The sequence below is a fragment of the Diabrotica virgifera genome, chromosome 5 (genome assembly GCF_917563875.1).
Source record: "Diabrotica virgifera virgifera chromosome 5, PGI_DIABVI_V3a".
NCBI lineage: Eukaryota > Metazoa > Arthropoda > Insecta > Coleoptera > Chrysomelidae > Diabrotica > Diabrotica virgifera.
This window is the reverse complement of record NC_065447.1, coordinates 57,395,434-57,420,467: the sequence shown is the minus strand read 5'-3', so window position 1 is coordinate 57,420,467 and position 25,034 is coordinate 57,395,434. Positions and strand designations below refer to the sequence as shown.

General features: G+C 34.1%; 1 protein-coding gene across 2 annotated transcripts in view; it reads right to left on the bottom strand.

Annotated features, from left to right (window-relative positions):
• Window positions 1-25,034, bottom strand: part of LOC114330487 (unconventional myosin-XV) — a 368,864-nt gene that overhangs the window by 205,743 nt on the left and 138,087 nt on the right. For both annotated transcript variants that reach the window (XM_028279830.2, XM_028279831.2), the window contains exons 6-11: window positions 20,614-20,826; window positions 12,881-13,059; window positions 10,235-10,464; window positions 4,203-4,419; window positions 3,893-4,121; window positions 83-168 (exon numbers count right to left, since the gene is read on the bottom strand). In XM_028279830.2, coding sequence (XP_028135631.1) covers window positions 83-168; window positions 3,893-4,121; window positions 4,203-4,419; window positions 10,235-10,464; window positions 12,881-13,059; window positions 20,614-20,826 — 1,154 coding nt within the window. The remainder of the gene's footprint in view (window positions 1-82; window positions 169-3,892; window positions 4,122-4,202; window positions 4,420-10,234; window positions 10,465-12,880; window positions 13,060-20,613; window positions 20,827-25,034) is intronic.

Here is a 25,034-nt window from a genome sequence, read left to right as displayed (position 1 = left end):
AAATAGCATAGAAAACAAAATTACATTAAAAATAAAAAATTATATTATACAGTGTATAAATTTATTTATTTAATTTATCTACCTGTGTCCGTAGGAGGTATCAAGTCTAAAATGGCTCTACATAAGTCTCTGTAAGGAGCTCCTCTAGGAATCCTGGTCAATAAATACCTGAAAAAATTAATTCTAATAAACACTTTGAAAATAACAAATATGACGAATAAGATATACATGGTGTTTCTGTATTTGGCAATTAGCGTTTTATTTCAAGGACCTCTAGATAAGTGATGAATTTAGATAAATGAACATGAATCATTAAAGAAAGAGGTATAGTGTATTAAAACACCAAAATTAAAGCTAGGTTAGAGCAGTTTATAGTTTTTTTTTTAATTTGGTGAAAAATATGGTCCTTAAGAAAGTAATAGTTTGATATCAGCTAACTTTTGAAAAATTTAACCAGTATTACGGGTTTGTGCAGCATTTATTATAAATTTGTATATTGGCCGCAAATATTTATTTTTTAATTCTGTATCAATTTTTGAACAAAAAGCAATATTCTTGGATAGGACTAGAAGTAAGGACAGGTGTCGGATTGACGGAAAGTTTTCCAGTAACTGTTGGTTTGGATCAAGGCTCTTCTCTAGTCCCTACCTCAGGTACGTGTATAATCTTGTTATGGATATACTGACAGAGAAGGTAATAGACGGGGCTGTATCGTCGCCCCCGTTAGCGAAATTATTCCGATTCGACTTTTTTGCACAAACTTACTCAAAAAAAGGCCCTTAATAACAATTCCACAGGGTGCCATGCGGTGTCGTGGTCGAAAAATTGTTTAAACAATTTTTTTAAACAAGTTCACAAAAATAGTTTTTTCATTTCGAACAAATTTTTTTAGATAAATTGGTTCATTCTGAGTAAAAAAGGTCTCTTGTCCTTTTTTTTAAATTGATTGTTGACAAGTTATACGCGATTTAAAATTTGAAAAATAAGAAAATGGCCATTTTCAAAGCTTAATAACTCGATTAAAAATTATTATTATTAAAGTCAAAATAGCCCAGTCGGGATATCATTTGACCTTGCATTAGGAGCTGCCCCAAATTTTATTTTTCTAATCTTTAGGGGAGGTCAATAGTAGTATAAATTTAAAATCTCGACTGAATTTGACCGTTGTGTTAGCCGCCATCTTGATTTTAAACGAGAACCGTTTTTGCTCAATATCTCCGCCATTTTCAACTTTTCGACAAAAAACATAAAAACTGAAATTGTTGAAAATGCGATTTTCTACATATAATTTCGTTTATTATAATTTTTTTTGTGCGGTCCATATTTTCCGAGTTATGGAGAAAAAACAGTGACAGTTAAAGCATAATTATTGATTTATTGAATTATCTCGTTTACTATTACTTTTACAACAAATTTTAACCTATACAAAAATGAAGAGAATTAGATTTTGTAAAATTTTCATCTCTTTCATTTTTTTGATAAAATCAATATTTAAGGTAGTACGTATGCGGTAAATGCACGAGCGTAAGACCTGCTTGATTTTAAAGCAATTGTTTTTGTTCAATATCTTTCCCATTTTCAACTTTTCGACAAAAAGTGTAAGGACTGAAATTGTTGCAATTACGATTTACTACAATTTTTCGAGAGAACCAGTGGCGGGTCTAAGAGGGGGGAATGGGGAAATTCCACCCAAACAGGGTCCACAATTTAAAAAAAAATTGTTGAAATATTAAAATATGTTAGCTGACATGAAACTTAATTATTGACAGACAAATTCAACCAATAAAACCCGCTAGTTAATAAAATTAAGTGAACTTAATGCATATCAGTTATTATTTATGTCTTTTATGTACTTAGTTTGGTTGGTGTTTCATTGAAAGTTTCAAAAATTGTATAAAATATAATTCTCTTTATTTTTGTTTATGTACAATTATGTCATAAAGTTAATAATAAATGAGACAATTCAATAATTATGCTTCCCCTCCGCTTCCACTATTTTCCTCCTTAACTCGGAGAATATTGATCGCATAAAAAAATTGTGGAAAAGAAATGGTAGGACATTGCGTTTCCAACAATTTTAGCTCCTACGGTTTTTGTCGAAAAGTTGAAAATGGCGGAGATATTAAGCAACAACGATTTCCTTTAAAATCAATATGGCGGCTAATGCAACCGCGGATTTCAGTCAGATTTTAAATTTACACTACTATTGATCTCCTCTAAAGGAGAGAATTATAAAATTTGGGGCAGCTCGGAAAAATATTCAATTCAGTAATTATGCTCCCCCCACCACTTTTTACTACAACAATTTTTTGACCACGGCACCGCCTGGCACCTTGTGGATTTGTTATAAGGACCTCTTTTTGAGTACAATCAGACAAGTCAGACCTGGAGGGTGACCTTGAGTGAAAATACACAAAGAGAAGTACACAATACGAGAAGGTCACCCGCCAGATCTCGCTTGTCGGATTGTAAGTTTGTGCAAAAAAATCGAATCGGAATAATTTCGCTAGCGGGGGCGACGATACAGCCCGTCTATAAGGTACTTGGTCAATACTCCTTGCTGATGCTATCGTGTTAGTAGAAGAGGGCCAAGATATATCGGGGGGTTAGAGAAGGGCTATTGAAGAGGAAAGACTTAAAGTTAGCAGGTCGAAAACTTACTATATGTGGTTGGGAGGAGCAGGAATGGTTGGGGATATCGAATTGCTTGGAGAAAAACTACGACAAGTAGGGGAACTTAAATACATTGGTTCCTACAGAACAGAAAATGGGACACTATATCGACAAATTGCCCACAGGATACAGGTTGGTTGGTTTAACGGAAAGCCAATTCAATGAGTGAGGTACCCTGTGGTCGAAGAATTGGGAAAGGGCTGAAAGGAAAGCTATATAAGAGACGTGCGTTAGTGTACGGCCTGTAAAAACGAAAAGGGTAGGAAAACGTACCAAAGAATGGTACGGTGAATACTGGGTAAGACTAGAAAGAATGCTTAGGACAGGATTAAGACAATTAGGGAAAGAGCCTGTCTTACTACAGAGCTGTTAGAAGCTGATGGAAAGAGAGAGAAAACTAGAGGAGAAGATGTAGGGATTTCGACCCAGAAGACTTAAAAGAGAGAGAGGGAGAACGACGAAAATGAGTAAGGAGCAGCAACACCTGGAAAGAGAACAGCTGGGGAGGAAAAAGAGGTAGATATATAAGTATTACTAAACAAAGGTTTCGTACATATTAAATTTTTTTCAAATACAAAGATGGGCAAAACATTGTGTTTCGGAACATTAAATTTACTATCCTCTATTAATTTAAGTTACAAAAAACCTTTTTTAAAAGATTTATTTTGCATATAGCTCCGTCTGAAATAAAGGACAGAAAACAATAAGTCAAAAATAGATTTCATCTAAGACCATTAGAGTAGTGGCGCCTTTGTAAGCTACTACTACGATGGAAAAGTAAAACAGATTATCCTGATATCTGAATTTAACTTCGTAGACACCTACAGCTCCCGGAACGAAACATGGCCGATGACAAACGCTGTCGTCGATCGTAGGCCCACCTAAATTTTATGCAGACAGGGTTTCCTCTCACCCGCCATGGTTCGGCCCGGGAGCTGAATGCATATTTGCATGCATTCGTCGCCCAGCAACCAAATGTACCGACGGGACGATCTGAAGCGTGTTATCAATAACGGGATGCAAGCCACACAAGACAGAGACAGATGGAAAAAGCTGAGGGAGACCTATGTCCAGCAGTGGACGTGTAGAGGTTAATGATGATGATGATGATCGATTCTTATGATATGGAAGTACCAAAGACTGATACAGCATTCTGCTTCATATGCATAAAATTTCTCAATTTAAAAAAATATTACAAATCATTTTATAATTTTCTTACCTATATCTATCTACAAAATGATGGAACTTCATCCTAACCGGATAACCCGATTGTCTAATTTTAATCGTGTCTAGCATTCCAGTATATCTCAACTGTTCCAGAACTATTGGCATGTCAAATCTCATAGGCGCTTTGTCGTTGTTGGGTTTGACACATCTTATAAACCAAGGGTTACACCTCGACATTGATTCTAGCAGTGTGTGAAGACTATCGCTAAACCTGGCAGCAACTAAAAATAAAAATACAGATAATTGTTAATACTTATTAAATACAGAAGTGAGTTTAAAACAAACAGTAGGTATCTTCTTACCAGTTGGTGTTCTTGGTTTCATAGTAACAAATCTGCCATTAGTTCCTCTGGGAAGAGTCCTAGTTTGAGTGTGATGTAATAATGGTTTGGCAATAGCACTGATTAAGTCATTTTTACTTGACGCTATGAGTTCTATAACATCAGGTCTTAAAGCATCTCGATTTTTGTCCAGGAATCCATCCACCGAATACCAAACTTGCCCAGCAAAATGCCTTATCTATAAAACAAATACATTTTAATAAAAATTTCTAATAGTGTCCTATATTGTTCTGCCTAGGTATTCTCATATCATTTCATGGTTTATAACTATACTAAATTTACAATCAAGATGCAGTAGAAATAAACAAACCAAGACACGTTAAATGCCACTAGGAGCACTCCCGAATCATAATTTACAATGTATATGGGTGGTTCGCCAAAATAAGCGGCATATTGTGTAACTCGCTTTTTTCTTAAGTCCTTTACATACTGTGTTTCAAATTGTGTTGCCAAAGTTAAGTTATACAATAGATGAATGTACGCCACTTAACATTAATTTTAAAAAAAGTATTTTTACAAGCATTTTATGCAATTTTATAGTCAAAATATCAACTCCGAGGCTGTAACCCACCTTGTTTTTTGATCTGTTTTATAGTATTACACGCTGAAAAATTACAAAAGTGCAGATTATTTTATCAATAATTAATTAAAAACCCAATGTAATTTAAAAGTGTCAAATTAATAACTTTTATTTTTAAAATTAAACCATAAAAATCTACTACTAAAAACTGTAACCAACTTTGTGCATCAACACCGAGGCCTCATGAAAATATACGAAAATTTAGGCCAAACTGCACTATACTGTATGGCAGGCAGATTGACAAGAGAGGAACGCTTCAGTCTAACCCAAATTGTGGAAGAAAGTGGATGAACATAATATCGTTAAGCGATAGAAAATTTTTCAAGGTGTCTTAAGCTAAGCGTATGTTTTTATACAGTCAACACCGAAGCCTTCGTAAAAGCTTAATTTTGCTAATTTTTTAATATGTTTTTCTTCTAAGTATGCGGTATAAAGTTTTTTTGACACACGATGAATAAAGCAAAATTATTTTTAATATTTTGTAGAAAGTAGAATTAAAAATGGATGAAATCATCAACACCGAAGCAATCAACTCCGAAGCCCAGTCGTGCCTCGGAGTTGACGAACGTGCCTCGGAGTTGTTGAAAGTGTGTGAGTGGTCATTATTAAACTAAAAAAATACAATAAAAATAAAAATGTATACCATTTTTATTACCATTACCTTTAAAAAAAAACAATTTAAATTTAGTCTGATATAAGAAAAGGGTTACTGAATAAGCTCTCAAGATGTTTCGGTCGGTTTGGTAATTATCTTCTTTTTATAGCAAATGGCTTGTATACACTGGAGTACGACGGAAAAATGAAGGCGAAAGCCCCCCAAAATCGTTAAATAAAGATTTTATGAAAGAAAGTAATATTTTATGCAGCTATGCTTATTTATGTGAAAATATACCATTTTGGGTAGTCTTCTCTAATGTTGATAAAAGAGACATCTGTCTATGAAGGCACATTATGTGAAAACATGGAGCTCATGTGTGGAAGCGGATAACAAATCATTATGTTGACATGGAGAAAATGGAGAAAAGACAGAAGAATGTATAGAAAGGAAATGCCAAGATTGTTGTGTTCAAAAGCAGCTTAGATTTTTGAAGTTTAACGAAGACACGGCTACATATTGGAAAGTTTTGCCAACACGAAGGCCGGTCTAAATCAACTCCGACGCAATTGATATTTTACCCATTTTTCATGTTTTTCTGTAGTAGTTTATATCAAAACGGAAGTGTTTTGTATAGATTTATTACATACCAATTTTTATTTAATTGTTACGATCATAAATTTCAATTAACAGAGAATTACGTCAACACCATAGACACTTAGTCAACTCCGAAGTCACAACATGTCCGTTTTTTGGAAAATATTTAAAAATGATCTCTGCTGGTATCATGGGTAAGCTGAATAGCTCATTTTATAAAAAATTTGTAAAAATGAAATAATTCTAAACCATGTTTTAAATTAAATTTCTCTACCTCGAAATTGCCGTCTATTGTGGCGAATCACCCATATACATTGTAAATCCCAAATCATGATTTCCAAAGTTTACACATTGTAAATTATGATTCGGGAGTGCTCCTAGTGGCATTTAACGTATCTCGGTTTGTTTATTGCTACTGCATCTTGATTGTAAATTTAGTATACAGAATAAACATTAAATACTAAAAATATTTGCAGAAAACTTCTTCACCAGAAGAACTGGAACAAGTTGTAAATAGGGTGGTCACGGTGAGTACGGAATATGGTTTGAGAATAAATATACAGAGAACTGGGGTGATGATCATCGATAGAATCAGAAGGAGCCAGATAGAGATGAGAAACACGGCAGGTTACGAACTGGTCAGACAATGTAATTACTTAGATTCCGTTATTACTAAAAGTGCAGGATGCGAAGCGAGATCCGTCGACGCATCCCAATGGTCAGATCGGCAAGAGTCAAACTCAAAAAAATACGGAAGAATAACATCACAAAAACAAAAAATTACGCCTCGTTAGAGCATCAATATTTCCTATCACTACCTACGTTTCATAACCATGGATCATCAAAAAAGCCGATTCGAAGCGTTTAATAACATTTGAAATGTGGGTCTACGTAGAATGTTGTTCATACCATGAATCGAACATCGCACTAATAATTCGATACTCGAAAAACGTCCTAACACAAAAACTAGAATCACCACAACTATCAACCAAAATATACTTAGTTATTTTGGACATATAACTAGAGGAAGAGGAGGCATGGTGATAGTTATGAGGCAACGTGGCGGGCCAAACATTGGGAGGAAGATCTCCAGCACGTTCTTCTTCTTGATGTGCCTATCCGTGACGAATGTTGGCGATCATCATAGTAATCTTCACTTTATCTGCAGCAACGCGGAGAAGCTGCACAGATGTTGTTTTGAACCAGGTTCTGAGGTTCTTTAACCAGGATGTTCTTCTTCTTCCTGGACCTCGCTTTCCAAATATTTTTCCTTGCAGGATGGCTTGTAGGAGGGCAAATCTGGATTCATTTAGCATAATGTGTCGCAAAGTATTCCAACTTTCGAGATTTGATATTGGTTAGTACCTCTCGGTTCTTCCCCATTCTTCTAAGGACCTCCTCATTTGTGACCCGATCAGTCCATGGGATTTTAAGAATTCTCCGATATAGCCACATCTCAAATGATTCCAATTTTTGGCACATAGGTATCTTCGTTCAAGGTCCCCATACGGTTGAAGGTTGATCTAGCTTTTCCGATGCGCGCGTTATATCTTGGTTGTTGGTCCATTCTTCAATTATTATGGTGCCGAGGTAGTTGTAGTGCGTCACTTTTTCTACAGGGGTTTGGTTGATGTACAGTTGACCTTCTGTTATCTTTTTCTTGCTAATGATCATAAGCTTTGTCTTCCTTAAGTTTATATTGAGTCCCTATTGTTGACCGTAATACGTGATTTTGTTCATGAGGACTTGTAGGTCTTCAAGGTTGTCCGCAAAGACTATGGTGTCATCTGCATACATGATGTTATTTAGCCGGTACCCTTTAGTAGAATACCTTTTTCAGTTTCGTGGAAAGACTCGATAAATATTCTTTCACAGTAAAGATTGAAAATTAGGGGGGACAAAATGCAGCCTGGCTTCACTCCACGCATGATTTTTACATTTTCGGTGTGTTCACCGTCTACTCTTAGGTTTGCAGTCTGATTCCGGTAAAGGTTTCTAATTCTCCAGCACGATGGTCGGAGCACATAAAGGACATGACTGGCTACTCATTCTGTGAAGCAAAACAACACGCACAGGAAAGAAATAAAAGGCCAGAAATAGTCAAACAAATTAAATGACGGCACCACATCCTTACGAAGGAGAAAATATAGAGGAGGATTAAAAAATAAATAGTCGAGGAAATGAAGCTGAAAAAATGGCAAATCCTAGCAATTTTTTCGTCCAGCATCAATTTGTACAAAAATTTGGGATTAGGCTCATTTCACCCTCTAGTTCATTTTCTATATTGAGCCGTTGTACGCTTTTGGTTTTTTAAGGGTGAAAACTACCCCTCTTGTAAAAAATTATAAAATAATATTTTAAACTTTAATATTGTCAACATTTGGTTCTTATTAGTTACATAATGATTGTTGTATGCTTTAAGATATACTGCCATAATATTTCAACCGTTAAAACCACCCTTGTTGGAGCTATATATAAAACATTTTACTTATCCTAAAAGAATAATTTCTGCTTGCATCGATTTACATAAAAATTTAGGATTAGGATCATCTCACCCTGTACTTTATATGCTATATCATGCGCAAGGGCGTTGATTATTTATAGGGGTGTAAACTACCCCTTATTTTCAAAAATTATATAAAAACATTGTAAACTTTAATATGGGTAAAATTTGGTTTTGATTGGTTAAATAATTATTGTTTTATGCTTTAGGATATAATATCATAATATTTCAACCCTTAGAAACCACCCTTAATAACATTACAATTTTTATAAGTAGATAATTTAATAGATATATATGGAAAAAAAGTAGAATTAAATAATTACAAAAACATTTATTTACACAAAAATACGAATTTACAAATATGTATGCACAAATACAAATACAAATAGTTTTTTAGTCCTCTTCCATTATACGAACCGGTTCTGTGGTATTATACATACATTGGAAACGCTCTATAATGCGAACTACGAATAATACATAAGCGAACTACGAATTTTTCGAAAAAAAAAATTTGTGTTATAAAAATATCTCCTTCACTTTTGGCGATAAAAAGTTTTTCCAAAAAAGATTTTGTAGGATTTTTGAAGATATATAAGACTGTGTAAATTAATTTCCGTAAGATCCCTTAGTTTTTAATTGTGGTGGGTTTAAAGAGCTCGAGTAAGGGGGTGTTTGTTCGTAAATAGAGGTTTTAAACAGCTATATCTCGCTAACTGTTCACTATAATTAAAGTCTGTGTACAAGGGAATTTTAGTTATTAAAAAAGCTACAATTTAGTAGTCTATTATTTTTTTCGTAACTCCAGTATTTTCGGAGATATTTTCCAGTAAAAGGTAAAAAATACGAAATTGCAAAAAATCTATTTTTCTTTAAACACCAATTTTTCTAAAATTAGGCCTTTTAAATAAGTCAACCTTCTTGAGTGTATTGGTAATACAAATTTAAAAGGAATTACAGAAAGGTGAAGACCAATTTTTAATTAGTAGGGTAGGTAGGGGGTTGTTTTCACTGATTTATTCGTAGAGAAAAGCAGGTACCGACCTTTTTTTGATCATAAGTCGCTAAATTTTCATTCCAGAAACTTTTTATTATTATTTTTTAAAAGACCTAATTGTATACTTAAAAAAGTTATTTAAATTTTCTTTAAAAAACGCAAAGTTTTCCCGATATTTGGCTTTTAACATTAAATATTATGCATTTGACGAAAAAAGCTAACTTTTAACATGCCGTATCTTGGTTTGTGTTGGTCTTAAAGATATTGTAGAAAAAGAATTTGATTTGTGTTACTAAAAGATACAATTTTGATATTTACAAATTTTTTGATTAAATGCATAGTTTTCGAGGTGTTCTCAAAAAACGCTCTAAAGAAGTTGATTTTTTCGTCGAAAAACTGTTACGTTCCAGCGCGAATAACTCGAAAAATATTAGTTTCACGAAGAAAATGTAAAAAACATTTTTTTCTTAGAATTACTTTTTACATCGATTTACATGGTTTCAATGTTATAAAAAATTCCCACCCCGAGATGGGGTGGCAACCACACCCAAGGTTTTAGCGTACAGCGGTATGATATAGAAAATGATCCTTGGACTGTTCTCTACCTTCTGTGAAAATTTCAAGTAAATCCATGCTGGACGAAAAAATTGCGAGCCAAAATGCTTCATTTCCTCGACTAAAATAGGTATTTTATTTTTTGCTTCCAAAATATTCTGATACTTACTCCAAATTCTCTTCCTCCTACTCTAGGACGACAATAGTTCTCATTTAGAGCATGATTGTAGTGACACTTTTCTAAAAACGAAGAGTCCGATGCTTTCGGGAAATTGCTTTCATCGTCCAGAAGATGTAGAATACCGACAGGTTTTTTTCCTAATAAGTGTATCACTGGTATGTTGTCAGTCCATGTTAAATTAGTCCATTCCAGTCTTTCCTTGGCATATTCTTGTTGTTCTACAAAAGAAAAAAACAAGCACATAAATTAATAGCTTACTACATTTATTTACCTAGGACACATAATGAGAAACGAAAAGTACCGCCTCGCGCAAATGATAGTCCAGGGGAAGATGGAAAGAAAACGGGGTCCTGATAGGCGCCAGATTTACCAGTGACAGTCACTAACCTCCACTAATGGAGACAACGCCACAAGAAAAAGACTATTTTTATTGAGAATTAAGCACTATTTTAGTTTAAAATATGATTATTTTGTTTTTTCGATTTCCACTTCGGAAATCGTTTGTAAAATACAAATTAAACAAATGCTGTATTGTTATTTAGTAATACAGAAATTCTTCAGTTAAATAGGAAATTTGCACATTTTTTATTACATAATGTTCAGTTTTGTTTAAAAATGAGAGTTATAAAATTTCACGCTTCAAAAACTCATAATAATCTAGAAGTTCAAATTTAAAATCTTCTGTGTATTTAAACCATTTCAAACGACCCTAATTTTCATATCATATTTTATTTATGTTTATGTTTATGGTTATATTTATATTTTAATGACATTATCGTATACAGTTTGATACAGGTTTTTAAAGAAAGGAAAGAAGGTTTACTATAGAAAATAAAAGAAAACACTATAAGTGTTGTTTAGTGCCATTTTGTAAAAGTACAACTATTAAAAACCCGAATAAAGTATTTATTGGATTACCAGCCGATAAAAGACGGCGTATAACATACGTATTATGTACTTACTTATCTGCTTTAACTCCCCCAACTTCTCCAACGGAAAAAATTTCACCCTTTTGAAAATATGTGGCCACCATACATATATCTAGTATAAGTAAGTTATCAGACTGGCCTTTAGAAAACCCTCTTCAGTCATTAAAAAAAAACTGTCTTAAGTAATAAAAACATTCAAATATTAATTAAAAATTGTCTTAACAAAAACACTTAAATATTTCAAATATTAGTCAGAAATAGTAACTATAAAAATATTTATAAAACTTATTGTCAAAACGAACGCCAAACCTAATAAATTAATGGCGAGGACATCCAATACTACAATGATATGACATCACGACCAATTCGTATTCACGATCTATAATTCATTTTAGTCCTGTCGCCAGGGGGGTACAACGGCCTCCTTAATTCAGATGGACTTACCCAAGTTTTTTTTATGTATTTGACCCGTAGAAGACGAATTTTTTGGGTAACAGTTGATAACAGTTGGTAACAGATGTCGATAAGATTGTTATAGACAAAGAACTTGAGGACTTACATAACAGCGATTTTTCGCAAAACAAAACGTTTTTTTTTTTATATTCTTTGGGTGATTCTTAGCAAAAAATGATCTTACGAGTTTTTTCGTAGGATGCACAGTTTTCGAGATAAACGCGGTTGAACTTTCAAAAAATCGAAAAAGTGCAATTTTTGAACCCGAATAACTTTTGATTAAAAAACTAAAATAGCAATTCTGCTTACTGCATTTGAAAATTCAAGTCAAATTCTATCGGTTTTGATTATTTGCATTGCTAAAAATTAAGTTTTTATTTGTTAAACAAAGCCATAAACACATAGTGTTTCCCGTGCCCAATGCATGCGTTTAATGTACGTAATCTACGTAGAAATTGTCTGTATGCGCGCCTACTCGTTCAATTTCAAATGAGAAATGCATTGAAAACATCATTCAATCACTATGTGTTTATAGCTTTGTTTAACAATAAAAAAATTAATTTTTAGCAATGAAAGTAATAAAAACCGATATAATTTGACTTGAACTTTCAAATGCGGTAAGCAGAATTGCTATTTTATTTTTCAATCAAAAGTTATTCGGGTTCAAAAATTGCAATTTTTCGATTTTTTTTTTAAGTTCAACCGCGTATATGTCGAAAACTATACCTCCTACGAAAAAACTTGTAAAAACATTTTTTGCTTAGAATGACCCAAAAAATACAAAAAACCGTTTTGTATTGCGAAAAATCGCTGTTATGTGATTCCTCAAGTTCTTTGGTTATAACAATCTTATCGACATTCGGATCGACTATTACCCAAAAAATTCGTGTTCTACGGGTCAAAATACATAAAAAACTTGGGTAAGTCCATCTGAATTAAGGAGGCCGTTGTACACCCACTGGCGAGAGGACTATATTAATTCAGACATATACGATACATTTCCAAGTAGATGGTTTTAAAATGATATTGTTAATATTTTTGAGTTCCTGGGATGCCTTTGTTACAAGATAGTTTCATATCAACGGCGGATTTTGCTACGAAGAAAGTATTATTTCATTAAGACAATGAACGTTAATTTATGAATTTTGGCCAATGCAATAACGGATCTGTTGGCCTTTTTAAGACCCACCCTGAGTGTGGGTCCTTCTCAAATAAACACAGTGTATGTATAGGTAATAAAAATGGAACTTACCAAGTTTGAAAACGTGTTTGTTGAAATATAGTTGCAGAGATTCCGAAGCAAAGTTTATGCAAAGTTGCTCAAAAGAATTTTCGTTGAGGTTTTCGAAACCAAAAATGTCCAATAGAGATATTCTTGCAGCGTCATGTAGACCTCCCTTTTGGATTATGGAATTAATACGTGTAACTAACCTAAAAAAAACGACAAAGTGTTATAACACTATTTTAGAGTGTGCTATGCGAGTAAAATATACGTTATAGCTTTTAAAAATATAAGACAAAATATCAGGGCAACAGGTTTTAAGATACCATCAATATATAAAAACACCATATATCCGCCTGAATCTATTTTGCGGACCAAGTTCTCTACAACGCACTACTCTTAAATCAGGGGTGAGAGCACGCCAAATAGAATTCTATTTTGCTGACGTCACAAAATCGAATTTCACAATGGGAGAATCGACGGTTGCTAGGCAACGTGACGTCACTAAAATAGAATTCTATTTGGCGTGCTCTCACCCCAGAGTAGAGACAAAACCTAGCTTCATCTGTCAATAATGCAGAACTCAATTCTAGTAAGCCCCAAGACACATGTTGTTGTTTCCACCATAATCCGAATCCACGATTTCGATAAGGTAACATTGGAACCCTGAATGGATGTCTGACGAGCAAGGTAACCATATTTATGTAATATGTTCTTCAAAGGTTTGGTTACATAGAGTAATGTTATGGGTATTTTTTTTTCACTTTATTTTTTATATAGAGCTAATCCTACCACATACCGATCCTGTCGAGGAGTAGTTTCACGTTGACGACCTCTGTATTAAATACCGACGTTCCATGACTTTATTGCGTTTGATATTTTAGTAAAATTTTAAAATAAATACAGACTGACTTTAAATTTGTAAATAAAAAATATTTTTCCTTTACAATTTGAAACAGTTCGTACGAATTTGACTGTCACTTTTGACTTCATAAAACAGTGCAATTGGCATTTTGACCACATACCTTTTTTTATGTAATTATGTATATTTACAATCTACATCATTAAAAGAGTATTAAGTAAATTTGTTCCATGTTTTTGGGCATGAAGAAGATACTTCCAATGATGTCTTCTATTATGTTTAAGTTTTAAAATAGGTTCTGAGGCCAGGTTCTATCTAGTCTGCTTGTGGCAGTACCATTATATAATAATTCCCTTACTAACTCATTGTCATGGTGAATGGTACGCTCATTTTGTGACTCCGTGGCTCGATGGATTTCTTCTCTGATTAAAGGTATATTTAAGTCTTCGTGAAGTGTTTGATTGGTGGAAAAGATATTATCACTATAATTAAGCGAAACCGCCTGCAGTGGGCAGGACATGTAGCTCGGGCCCCTGAATCGAACATGATAAAAAAGATTCTAACAGCGCAACCCGTGGGAATGTTCCATGTTTTTGGGCATGAAGAAGATACTTCCAATGATGTCTTCTATTATGTTTAAGTTTTAAAATAGGTTCTGAGGCCAGGTTCTATCTAGTGTGCTTGTGGCAGTACCATTATATAATAATTCCCTTACTAACTCATTGTCATGGTGAATGGTACGCTCATTTTGTGACTCCGTGGCTCGATGGATTTCTTCTCTGATTAAAGGTATATTTAAGTCTTCGTGAAGTGTTTGATTGGTGGAAAAGATATTATCACTATAATTAAGCGAAACCGCCTGCAGTGGGCAGGACATGTAGCTCGGGCCCCTGAATCGAACATGATAAAAAAGATTCTAACAGCGCAACCCGTGGGAATGATGAGACGGTGTAGACCAAAGCTGAGGTGGATGGACGGGGTAACACAAGATGCCGAGAAGATCGGATACGGCAACTGGAAAATGCAAGCAGGGACAGAACAGAATGGCGTAGAAAGCTTGAGAAGGTCAAGGCCCTCTAAGGGCTGTAGCACCAAGATGATGATGATGATGATGAAGTGTTTGATTAGTTACGTACCATGCTGCATCTACTATTGATCGTAGAACTTTAGACTGAAATCGTTGGATGATATTCAGTGATGTTGACTTTGCACAGCCCCAGAGGTGTAGATCGTAGTACCAAATCGGTTTGACTATTGCTTTGTACAGAAGAATTTTGTTTTGGATGTTGAGATTTGATCTGCGTCCAAGAAGCCAATACATTTGTCGGAATTTCAAGTCTAGTTGTCTCCTTTTGGTCTGGATATGTTTTTTCCAAGTAAGACGTTGGTCAAGATGGAGGCCAAGGTATTTAGCGTCTGTTACTGCTAGTATTCGTACATTTTCCATTCTTACAGGTGGGCATGTGTTGTGGCGGTTGGTTAACTTATTTGAGATGATTTTGTTTTGTTAACTTTTGTTCGCCATTTTGTGTACCATTCACTGAGTATGTCCAGATGGTATTGCAGGTCTTGTGAGGCTTGTATGTCATCTTCATTTACAGCTAGTATTGCTACGTCATCAGCAAAGGAAGCGATCGTAGTATTATGAGACTCTGGTATATCGGCTGTGTAGAGTGAGAACAGCAGCGGCCCGAGAACACTACCTTGCGGAACTTCGGATTTAATAGGACAGAGGCTGGATTGTTGGTCTTTGAATTTTACTGAGAAATATCTATTTGATAAGTAGGATTTGATTAAGAGGAAATAGTTACTAGATAGTGCTAATTTTACTTTGTAAAGCAGACCTCTGTGCCAAACTTTGTCAAACGCTTGTGAGATATCTAGGAATACAGCGTTGCAGTATTTCTTTTCTTCGAGAGTTTTTGATATTTCATTTACTATTCGATGGACTTGTTGTGTAGTAGAGTGATTTTCCCGAAAACCAAACTGATGTTCTGGTAGTAATGTTATGAATTCATGATCTGCGTATATTCTTTGTAGCAGCAATCTTTCAAAAACTTTGCTAACGATCGGGAGTAGGCTGATGGGTCGATATGATGTTACTACATTGGGCGCTTTGCCTGGCTTAAGGATCATTATGATTTCTGCAAATTTCCATATTTTTGGAAAGTATGATAAACTTAGCATGCGATTAAATATTACTGTTAGCATAATAATGGCCTTACGAGGAAGTTGTTTTAGTACTTGTGCCGAGATTAAGTCATAACCTGGAGTCTTTCGAGAGTTGAGTTTGGATAATTCTTTCTTGACTTCTATAAACCACATACCTGCATTTGTAGAGGACAAGTTTTTAAATAGCATGTTATGTATGTAACAATACATAATATGTATTATATTCTTATCGTCTAGAGTCTAGAGTACGCCTATATATTCAAAAAACATGTTCCTATACAATCTATGACAGTATAAAAGACCGAACAGAAATCCATTACTAGTAATTCTCGGTGTGTTGAACGGAGAATAACTACCTACCCATGGGAACATGTGAGCTGAACGGGTTCCGAAGCCCGACGATTTGTTGTGTTGAACGAAATCGATAAATCCCATCCTACCCAATGAGGATGGGATTTATCGATTTATCACAACCCCACATGACATGTGTTGAATGTGGTTAGCATTATTTTCCGTCTGACGTGGTAAGTTGGACACTCCCCTCCGTATGCATTTATCTCGCGTTGAGAATTAAGTACAATTCCTGATTTGCAAGTCATCATCATCATCATAAGTGGCTCGACAATCCGTTTTGGATCTTGGCCTGCTCACAAAGAAGTCGATTCCTGACAACTTCCTTCCATCTTTTAACCCTTAGAATCTTTAGGTCTTCTTCCACATCATCGATCCATTTTCTTCGTGGTCATCCTCTACTTCTTGTGCCCTCTGGTTTTGAAAATGTTAATCGTTTCGTGTATTCGCGATCTAAAATCCTCGCAATGTGTCCAGCCCATCTAAGTCTCTGCACTTTAACGAATTTTACAATATCTGGTGTAGGTATAACTGATATAGTTTAAAGTTGTATTTTCGACGACATAGCCCATTTTCATTTACGGCTCCAAAAATCTTTCTAAGAATTTTTCTCTCAAAAATACCAAGTCTTTCATCATTTTGAGATAAATATTTCAGCACTATGTATCAAAACCGATCTTATTAAAGTCTTGTATACAGTCTTTTCCAACGAAAATTTGACCCCCCCAGAAACTCAGAAACCAAAAGCTTCTTCAAAATTTAAAAAAACACGTCAATTTTTAATGGGAGGGGGACGAATTTTCACCCAAAATTCATGCCCTCAAATGTAACCCCCTACTGCCCCGCATCCACCACCACTTTTTTTAAATAGCAAATGTGGTCGAGAGGCACATCATTTGAAAAATAATTTTTTTCTCTAAACGACACTCTATTTTCTTTTAATTTACGTAATAAGTTTGAAGATAATTTTGGACTTAACCAAATTTATTATAAATTAGTTAAATCAAAAATAACCTTTACAGTTACTCCGCAAATTAAAAAAAATTAGAGGGTCCTGTAGAGAAAAAAAAATACCTTTCAAATGATGTGCCACTCAACTATACTTGCTATTTAAAAAAAAAACTGGCGGCTGATGCGGGCCAGGGAAAGGGGGATGAATTTTGCATGAAAATTTGTCCCCCGTCCAATACAGATTGACATGTTTTTTTAAATTCTGAAGCAACTCTTAGTTTCTGGGGGGGGGGGGGGGTCAAATTTTCGTTGGAACACTCTGTATGTTGAGCTTTACTGCACGTTTTATATTATTATTTTTTAAATGTTTCTTAAATGTCTCTTTATTTCGTTTACTAGCGATCCAAGATATGTGCATGTGCATTCTTTGACTTGCTCAAAGGTATGGTTGTTGATTTTAATTCTCTGTTGGATGTTTCGGGAGTTTTTAGAAACCAACATATATTTGGTTTTTTCTCGTTTAACACAAGTTCTTATTCACTTGGCGCGTCCGCAAGCCTTGTAAAACACTGCACCATGTCTCTCATACTTCTGCCCACTATAACTATATCGTCAGTGAATGCGAGAATTTGCGTCGATCTATTAAAAATAGTTCCTTCGCAAGTCGTAGATTCAAATAACGAAATAATTTGCCATTTTTGTTTGTTTTGCTCAAAATAGCTGTCTTAACAAAAACTAATTATGTCTTCGACTGTTATTTCTTCGGCTTCGACGTTATTACATGTATTAACAAAAAAGCTTTTATTGAAAAAAGTGGAATAATAGTGGTGTTTCTTAGACATTTTTTTCTTTATAGTTTTCCCTATACAGGGTGATTGATTAGTGGGGTAAAGCTCAATAGATCCGCTATAGTAATAGATAGCAATAAAAATTAATAACAAAAATTGTAGCCAACTTTGAGCTTCACATTACAAAATTAGATAGAATGTTACAGGTTGTTCGATAACACAGTGGCAGACCAAACTTATGTTTTTTTTAAATGGAACACCCTATATTTTATTTTATATTCGAAATCCTGTTAACTTCTCCATCACAAAAATATAAAGAATAGTAAAATCCTTTATAAAAGGTATATTTAAAATCCCTAAAAGCGTTACATCACAATCACATAACTAGTTTTCGACTGGTTTACCAGTCATCATCAGTGCTTACGTGAAGTTTACATGCTAACCACCAAGATATAATTTACAAAAATATTAGGGTCAAAGTCCTGTAAAAGTAATCCGTTAAGGAAACATCGATTGGAAATACTGACTTGGCGTGGATGTTTGAAATATTTGCTAATATGCCCCAGGTAACATCTGAGCTGTGATTTGACTTGTTCACATGGTGGAAGTGTAGCAGCAGGGGAAATATAAAGGTTAGTTATGTTATACAGGGTATTTACAAAGTTATAACCAATTTTGTATGAAAATCGTAACAAGTTCAACTCCCTGTATAAATATAAATAAGCACAACAGCAATGGTTTATTAATGCCACATTTTTTATTTATTGTCAAAATTTTCAAGAAATATTGACATTGCTAATTTTCTTTATATCAAATACAGGGTGAGTCAAAACGCAAGTACATTATTTTTTCAGTAATGTTAAATGGAACAACCTGTATTTTATATCGTTATTGAAAAGTAACATTACAGTACTTTAATTTGTATATAACATTCCCTATGTCCAAATTTATTAGTTTTCGAGATATTTTCATTTTCAGAGCAAATTATTATAGGTGTCTAAATTTATCTAAATTTTAAGTAAGCCATGACTGAATTGGCAATTGCCGATTACTGATTATCAATCCGGTAATCAATGTAACAATGTAGCAAATAAATAAATAAAAATAATTTATTAGTAATACATTTTACTAAAAAAACACAACCACAACATGCAACATTTTTGAAACAATTAAAAACTACTTTTTTATGTAAATGTAATAAATTTTACAAAAAAACCCACAAATATAAAATACAACATTTTGTGAAAACAATTAAACACTACTTTTGTATGTAAATGTAACAATGTAACAAATAAAAAACGAAAAATAATTTACCGGTAATAAATTTTGCAAAACAAACATGTTTGAAAAAATTAGAAGCTAATTTTAATAAAATATTTTTAATATTTAATTACATAAGGTGTTCAAAATTACCTTCTAACACATTTATGCATGCCTAAAAACGATCATTGAATGAGCTACTTACTCTACGAAGCATTTGTAAATTAACGCATCGAAATACACTTTGTATTCTATTTTTTATGTCATCCCTTGTTGCTGGTGGTATTTTATAAACTTCATTATTAACATAACCCCAAAAAAATCAGTCCAGTTTATTAAATTCTGGTGATTTGGGTGGCCACGCTACTGGTCCATTGAAAAATGAAAATATCTCGAAAACTAATAAATTTAGACATAGGGAATGTTTTTTTTTAGTTTTGGCACAGGCTTTTGCCATTCAGCCAGTCACAACTTTTTAAGTATATAGGGAATGTTATCTAAAAAGTAAAGTACGGTAATGGTACTTTTCAATAGTGATATAAAATACAGGGTGTTCCATTTAAAATTACTGAGAAAATAATGTACTTGCATTTTGACTCACCCTGTATTTGATATAAAGAAAATTAGCAATATCAATCATTCTTGAAAATTTTGACAATACGTAAAAAAATATGGCATTGAACTTGTTACGATTTTCATATAAAGTGGGTTATAAGTTTGTAAATACCCTGTATAGCATAACAAACTTTTATATTTTTGTGATGGAGAAGTTAACAGGATATCGAATTTAAAATAAAATATAGGGTGTTCCATTAAAACAAACATAAGTTTGGTCTGCCACTGTGTTATAGAACACCCTGTAACATTCTAACTAATTTTGTAATGTGAAGCTCAAAGGTGGCTAAAACTTTGTTATTAACTTTTATTGCTATCTATTACTATAGCGGATCTATTGAGCTTTACCCCACTAATCAATCACCCTGTAGAGACCGACACATACAGGATGGGCCAACCTGTTTATATACAGTCAAACCCGCTTATTGGAATACCTCTTAAAGGAATACCCCGGTTTAAGGAATAAAAATTTGAGGTCCCGAAACGTTTCTACTAACGACCATGCGACCAATGATCGGTTATTAGAATATCCCGGTTATAGGATTACTTTTGATTGGCACGAAGGCTATTCCAATAAGCGGGTTCGACTGTATAATGAAAATCTTATACAACATATAAAATATATCGGTTTGTACTAAAAACGGAAAAAATCTGTAAATTGGCCTACACAGAACGAAGACTCTAATGAGTTAACGAAATAATTTGTATATTACACTTATTAATTCATGACTATTAATACACAATAATCTATTCAATTTCCTTACCAGTTAAACAATACCGAATACAAAGATTTCGCAAACGCGTCTCTGGCATCTAACGCCTGATCAATCGTTAACGCTGAATAAACTCTCTCAGCTCTCGCCTCTGTTATCCTCGACGTCAAGGCTCGTTGCAATCCCGAAGAAGAAATTTGCAGGAGATGAGCAGCCCACTTGATTTCGACTTCCGAGCCCACTTCCACGCCTTCCTGACCATGCCTGGAATAATAAATGATATTATGACAAACAATAGGAGATGAAATTCATATGTAGGTACCTAATTGTTTGAATGCGCAATAAAATTTCGAAATTGTCTATCTAATTTTAAAACAGTGATTAATTGTTACTTTTATTGTATTAACATAGTTAGAAAGGACTAACGACTAAAGAGTCGTTTTTCTTCCAACAAATTATTAACAACAGATTTTTCAAAATCCAATGTTGTATCATGAAAAAGTGAAATCACAATCTTTATAGAAATGCGACAAACGTAATAAAGTTACTCGAAAACATTGACGAAGTAAAGAATTCAAAGAGGTGTCAGACAGAATAATACACTATTACCAAAATTTTTATATGCCCTAGAAGGTGCCACAAAATTTTTAAAACACTAGATTGGAGCCATAAAGTGTCGACGAAGAAGGGTTGCACCACATGAGTTATGCTGACGGCATAGTTTTGATAGGAGATGACCTAGGCCAAATCAACACCATGTTAGAAGAAAATAAATTTCATGTGAAAGTAGGATTGCACCAAGGCTCTGTGCTTAGTCCATATTTATTCTCATTAGTTTTGGATCAGATAACAGCGAAACTACAGGGTAACATTCCATGGTGCTTAATGTATGCTGATGATGTCGTGTTAGTAGGAAATAGTGAAAGAGACTTAGAACAAAAACTGGAACAGTGGAGTTTTTCAGGAAAATGTGGAGGAAAAATGTTTTTCAGTGGAGGAAAAATGTTTAAAACTTAGTAGGACAAAAACAAAGTATTTGGAATGTTCATTTAAAGATGGAGTTACTACAAATAAAATGGTATCTTTGGATGGTGAACTGATTGTAAAAAGCAATAGTTTTAAGTACCTGGGATCGGTATTACAGAGTAATGGAGAAACATATGGAGATGCATGCAGTAGAATTAGGGCTGGATGAATGAAGTGGAAAGAAGCGAGTGGTGTGTTGTGTGACAGAAAAATTCCAGTGAAGCTGAAGGGAAAATTCTATAAAACAGCCATAAGACCGGCTATGATGTACGGAACTGAATGTTGGGCAGTGAAGAAGAAAGAGTAACAACGAATGCATGTGGCGGAAATGAGAATGCTTAGATGGATGAGTGGAGTGACAAAGAAGGATAAAATTATAAATGAGTATATTAGGGGAAGTCTAGGTGTGGCACCAATTGATGCCAAAATGAGAGAGCATAGGTTAAGATGGTTTGGTCATGTTCAACGTCGAGACGTTAATCACCCAATACGAAGAATAGCTGAAGTGCAGATTCCTGGAAGGAGTAGGAGAGGAAGACCAAAAAAGACCTGGGGGAGACGATAAGGCAGCACATGTTGGTAAAGGGGATTGACATTGATATGACCCAAGATAGAATTGTGTGGAGAAATGCAATTAGGGAAGCCGACCCCGCATAGGGATAAGGCAAAGAGAATGATGATGATGATGTTAGAAGAAAAGCCTGCAGAGAAATCGGTTTAAAAATAAATATCCCTAAAAAAAATGCATGACGAACGTCGTGTCAAGTAACAATTTAAAAATTTAGAAAGACGAAGTACAATTTGTTGATAAATCCCTTGGACATAAAATTACAATAGGCAAGGACAACCAAACAGGTGAACTGTCAAGAAGAATATCTCATGTACGGGCAGCATATGAAGCTCTTAAAAACGTATTTAAAGACGGTAACATACCGATTAATCTGGAAGCGGAAAGTCTTCAATCAGTGTGATCTGTCAGTAATGACCTACGTTCCAGAAACACGGTACCTAACAAAAACAATGCCTCACAAAACTAAGAATAGCACAAAGAGGATAAGGCGTTCAATAATAAGGGTAACAATAAAAAACAAGATCCCAAACGAAGACCTACGAAACATAACTAGAGTTACAGTGTGAACATATAATGCAGATTGAAATCGAGATGGGCTGGCCAAGTAGCAAGAATGGATAATGGAAGGTGGACACGCAAGTTAGCTAAATGGAAACCAAGAAAATAAACGTAAAGGAAGCCCACCTACACGATAGCAAGATGATCTGCAAAAGATAACGAAAAATTGGATCCATACTGCATAAGAACGTGCACTGTGGATACCTATAAATGGGAAAGATTATGTCCTGCAGTAGACTTACAACCAATGGTGATGATGATGATGGTAAAGTATAAACACTATAATACTACTTAAAAATATAAATATTCATTAATCTTTCCACGTGTACAAGTAGATAAGCAAGAAAAATATGGCAGCAAAAATAAGTAGATAAGCAAGGAAACATGGCGCAATGAAAAGTAAGCGGTTGCAGTTTAGTGCGGCAAATTCGTGTAAATATTATAAGAATTAAAAATAATCTCAGTTTTAAAATACTATTTACCATTTTAATTCTTATTAAATTGGTGGATTCTGCATCTGAGATTCTTCAATTTGTTAGTAGATGTCGCTGTATCGCGTCTGATGGGAAATTTGAATTATTTTTCAGATTCCCTTTAAAATGATGGTAGAGCTGTTTTTCGGTCCAGAGGTAGGCACACTAACGAAAGCTACTGAGGACGCCTGAAATGGTAGAAACAGAGCCTGTCTAGCTGGTGTGCAACCCTCTGAATCGAAAACAAGCAAAACCATCATTTATTATTTTTATTTCCTTTACTCGGATTTGAGTACTGAAAGTTCCTCTGCTGTCCGTTTTTCCTAGACGAATGAAAGCGGAATGTGATCGTTTCCCTTTCGTTTTCTATATTCGTCGTCTGCTGTCTTATTAATTGAAAAAGTCGCAGATTAAGGATGTACCAGTAAGAACTTTCAACACGAAAAATCTCAGTTTTAAAATACTATTTACCATTTTAATTCTTATTAAATTGGTGGATTCTGCATCTGAGATTCTTCAATTTATTATAAGAATTGTGCATTTAATGAAAGAAGCATATAATTTGGACCACATATACTACACATATAAAGCTTCAAATTCGGATATGAGACCATCTCAGATTTTGCCTTTTACAAAAATGGCGGGCATTCAAAATGGTGACAATACATATGTGACTAATAGCACGATAACTTTTAAACGAAAAGTCCGACTTCAACCAAATTTGGTATATGGGTTCTTTTTCTGATGTATAAGATCGAGTTTCTGAACCGGAAGAATCGGTTTACCATAAGTTGTGTTTTTTCTGATTTTTTATGTTAAAATATGTTGTTTTTTTTCAATTCTTTCGCCTTGTATATATTAATTTTTCAAAAAGGTGATACCGGCATTGAAAAGAGCGAAAAAAAAATTTAGGAAATATTTTGAACTTTTTAGTTATGTTAATTACCATGAAATAAATGCGCAACTTATCTTCACTTGTACCTATGTGCGGCAGATTCGTGCAAATATAAGAATTATTGTGCATTTAATGGTAGTAGCATATAATTTGGACCACATATACTACACATACAAAGGTTCAAATTTAGATATGAGGCCATCTCAGATTTTGCCTTTTACAAAATAGGCGGCATTCAAAATGGTGACTATACATATGTGACTAATAGCACGATAACTTTTGAACGAGATGTCAAATTTCAACCAAATTTGGTATATAGGTTCTTTTTTTGATGAGTAATATCGAGGTCTTGAACCGAAAGAATAGGTTTACCAGAAGTTGTGTTTATACTGTTTTTTTCTTATGTAAAAATATGTTGTTCCTTTTTTAGTTCTTTCACCCTGTATATATTAATTTTTCAAAAAGGTAATACCGGCATTGAAAAGAGAGTAAAATTATTTTTATTATATTATTATATATTACATTATTATATTTTTGTTTTTGTTTTCCCTATCAATCGAGCTTATCACCATTTTTCTGGGACCTCTTTGATTTAATAGATGTTCTTCTAACAGCCGTATTACATCACCCTTAACGCCAGTATTTACGGCTGTTTCGTCACATGCAATAGCTGGATTTGATACTTTCTGATATATCAGACAGCGGATACCCTTATCCGAAATATTTGCACCCTGGCTCATGCACAAGTGATACGTGTTCTTCCACGATCGATTGACCATAAAAATTGGTATTGTCTTTTACTTGAGCTAAAGTTTTGTCTTTGCGTCGGTAACTTTCTTCTTTTACCGTTGTTCTCTCTGATTATATTTTTGTTTTTGTTTTTCATGTCAATCGAGCTTATCACCATTTTTATGGGACCTCTTTGATTTAATAGATGTTCTTCTAACAG